The 1,590-nt window shown below is 38.3% G+C and overlaps 1 protein-coding gene across 1 annotated transcript; it reads right to left on the bottom strand.

The window, feature by feature from the left end:
- Positions 1-236: 236 nt before the first annotated feature.
- LOC112458864 lies at positions 237-1,383 on the bottom strand. Its single transcript, XM_025022684.1, has 3 exons — positions 1,371-1,383; positions 778-895; positions 237-680 (listed from the first exon to the last, which is right to left on the bottom strand). The coding sequence occupies exons 2-3, from the start codon at positions 893-895 to the stop codon at positions 484-486; spliced, it is 315 nt and encodes a 104-aa protein (XP_024878452.1). The 5' UTR covers positions 1,371-1,383; the 3' UTR covers positions 237-483.
- Between the last annotated feature and the right edge of the window lie 207 nt (positions 1,384-1,590).

Below are 1,590 nucleotides of genomic sequence, written 5' to 3'. Positions count from 1 at the left end.
CTTTTATGATAGTTTTCATCTAAATGATTGATTATTATATCTCTAACAAGACTTTTTCTCTTAGCAACTTTTAGTTCGGAGAGATTTTCTGGACTTTCAATGTTTGAATCTATTACATCTAACAACTCGTTATTCATTAACTCAGATTTTAAATAATCCATCCAAAGATCAAAGTTGGTTTTTTGCGTCAGCTTATATTCTCTTCTAATATGCAACCTTTGACTATTCAATTCCAATTCTATAGCTCTTTTCATTGTCTCTAAACTCCTATCTTTTTCGGCTGAACAGACTGTTATTTCATTTAATTTTCTCTTTTTAGACTCTACCTCTAGTTCTTTAACCGTTTGTTTACTGTTTTCTACTGAACTTTGGGTATCTTTATTGCTTACCTCTAAACGTCTAAGTTTAACTTTTTCTTTCTCTAAGTTTAAACGGGAGACTTCCACCATATTCTCCATCATCTCGGTGGCCTTCGTCATTACTTTATCCAGCACCTGCATCGAATTGTCCATTTTTTTCGACCAATTTTTCTTGCTTTTCATATAATATTTTGGTTCCAATTGGCAGTACTGGACGGTTCTCTTCCCATGCTTTGGTCACATCTATATTCTCTCTGACTTTAGGCAAGTTCTTTTTCGGGATTGCACCTCTTCTTTCCATCTCCTTTTTATCTTTTGCTTCTATACGGAATTTTGAAATTACTATTTTTATTTTCTCTGAATGCATATATATATTATTCTTCTGGACTACTTTATTTTCAAAAAAATACTCTCTTACCTCTATCTTTTCTTACTGTCTCCTCGTTTTTATCTTTTGCTTCTCTATCTATTACCGTGATAAAGCTGCTATCGCTGTCGTAGTCGACCAGCGCATCTTGGCCTTCTTCTTCTTCCATCTATATTGGGATTTAAATATCAACTGAACATTAGCATTCCTCTTTTGACAAGATAAACCAACATTCGTATTGACAAATAATAATTTACAATTTCTATCACTAGATCTCTTTCAGCGATAAAAATTTAATGCTTATGAGGCTATATAGAACGCACTGCAATTCACAATAACCCCAAAGCGAGAAAACCACGCGCCTCTGCAGGGCTATCCGCACGCGCACACCACTGTCCGTTGCGATCCCCAGCACTGCTGAAAAGATCTATGGGAGCTCGGGTTGATCACGCACACGCACGGGGCCCATACAAATTTACGCGGCTTCCCTAAACAGTAATCAAGCTACACCGCACAGCAAGTCATGCTCAATTACCGACCCGATACATATCGATTTCAAAAAAAATAAACTCATATAGAGTCATATAGAGTTTTTATACATACGCATACATTTACATGTATCGCAATCTAGCCATCTAGCATACGCATACATTTACATGTATCGTAATCTAGCCATCTAGCATCGATGCCATGTTGTTAGTCGAAATCGATTATGTGTTTGTGCGCGCCCAGCAACAAGTTCTGCGCGCCAAAAACAATGACTCTCGCCGTCTACGATCGGACTTCCGCGCGCCAAAAATTCCGCGCGCCAAAAGAAATGACTCTCGCCGTTCACGATCGGACTTGCACGCGCACGTCGCCGAC

This window comes from Temnothorax curvispinosus, unplaced genomic scaffold (genome assembly GCF_003070985.1).
Source record: "Temnothorax curvispinosus isolate PA1 unplaced genomic scaffold, ASM307098v1 QBEX01009285.1, whole genome shotgun sequence".
In the NCBI taxonomy this organism is placed as follows: domain Eukaryota; kingdom Metazoa; phylum Arthropoda; class Insecta; order Hymenoptera; family Formicidae; genus Temnothorax; species Temnothorax curvispinosus.
The sequence above is the reverse complement of the archived record's forward strand: the minus strand, read 5'-3'. Positions and strand labels throughout refer to the sequence as shown.

Excerpts from the sequence above, each read along its gene's own strand:
- LOC112458864 (XM_025022684.1), bottom strand. The coding sequence starts at position 895 with ATGGAAGAAGAAGAAGGCCAAGATGCGCTGGTCGACTACGACAGCGAT. Across the intron at positions 681-777 it reads GACAGTAAGAAAAGATAGAG|AAGCAAAAGATAAAAAGGAG; the intron begins GTAAGAGAGTAT and ends AATTCCGTATAG.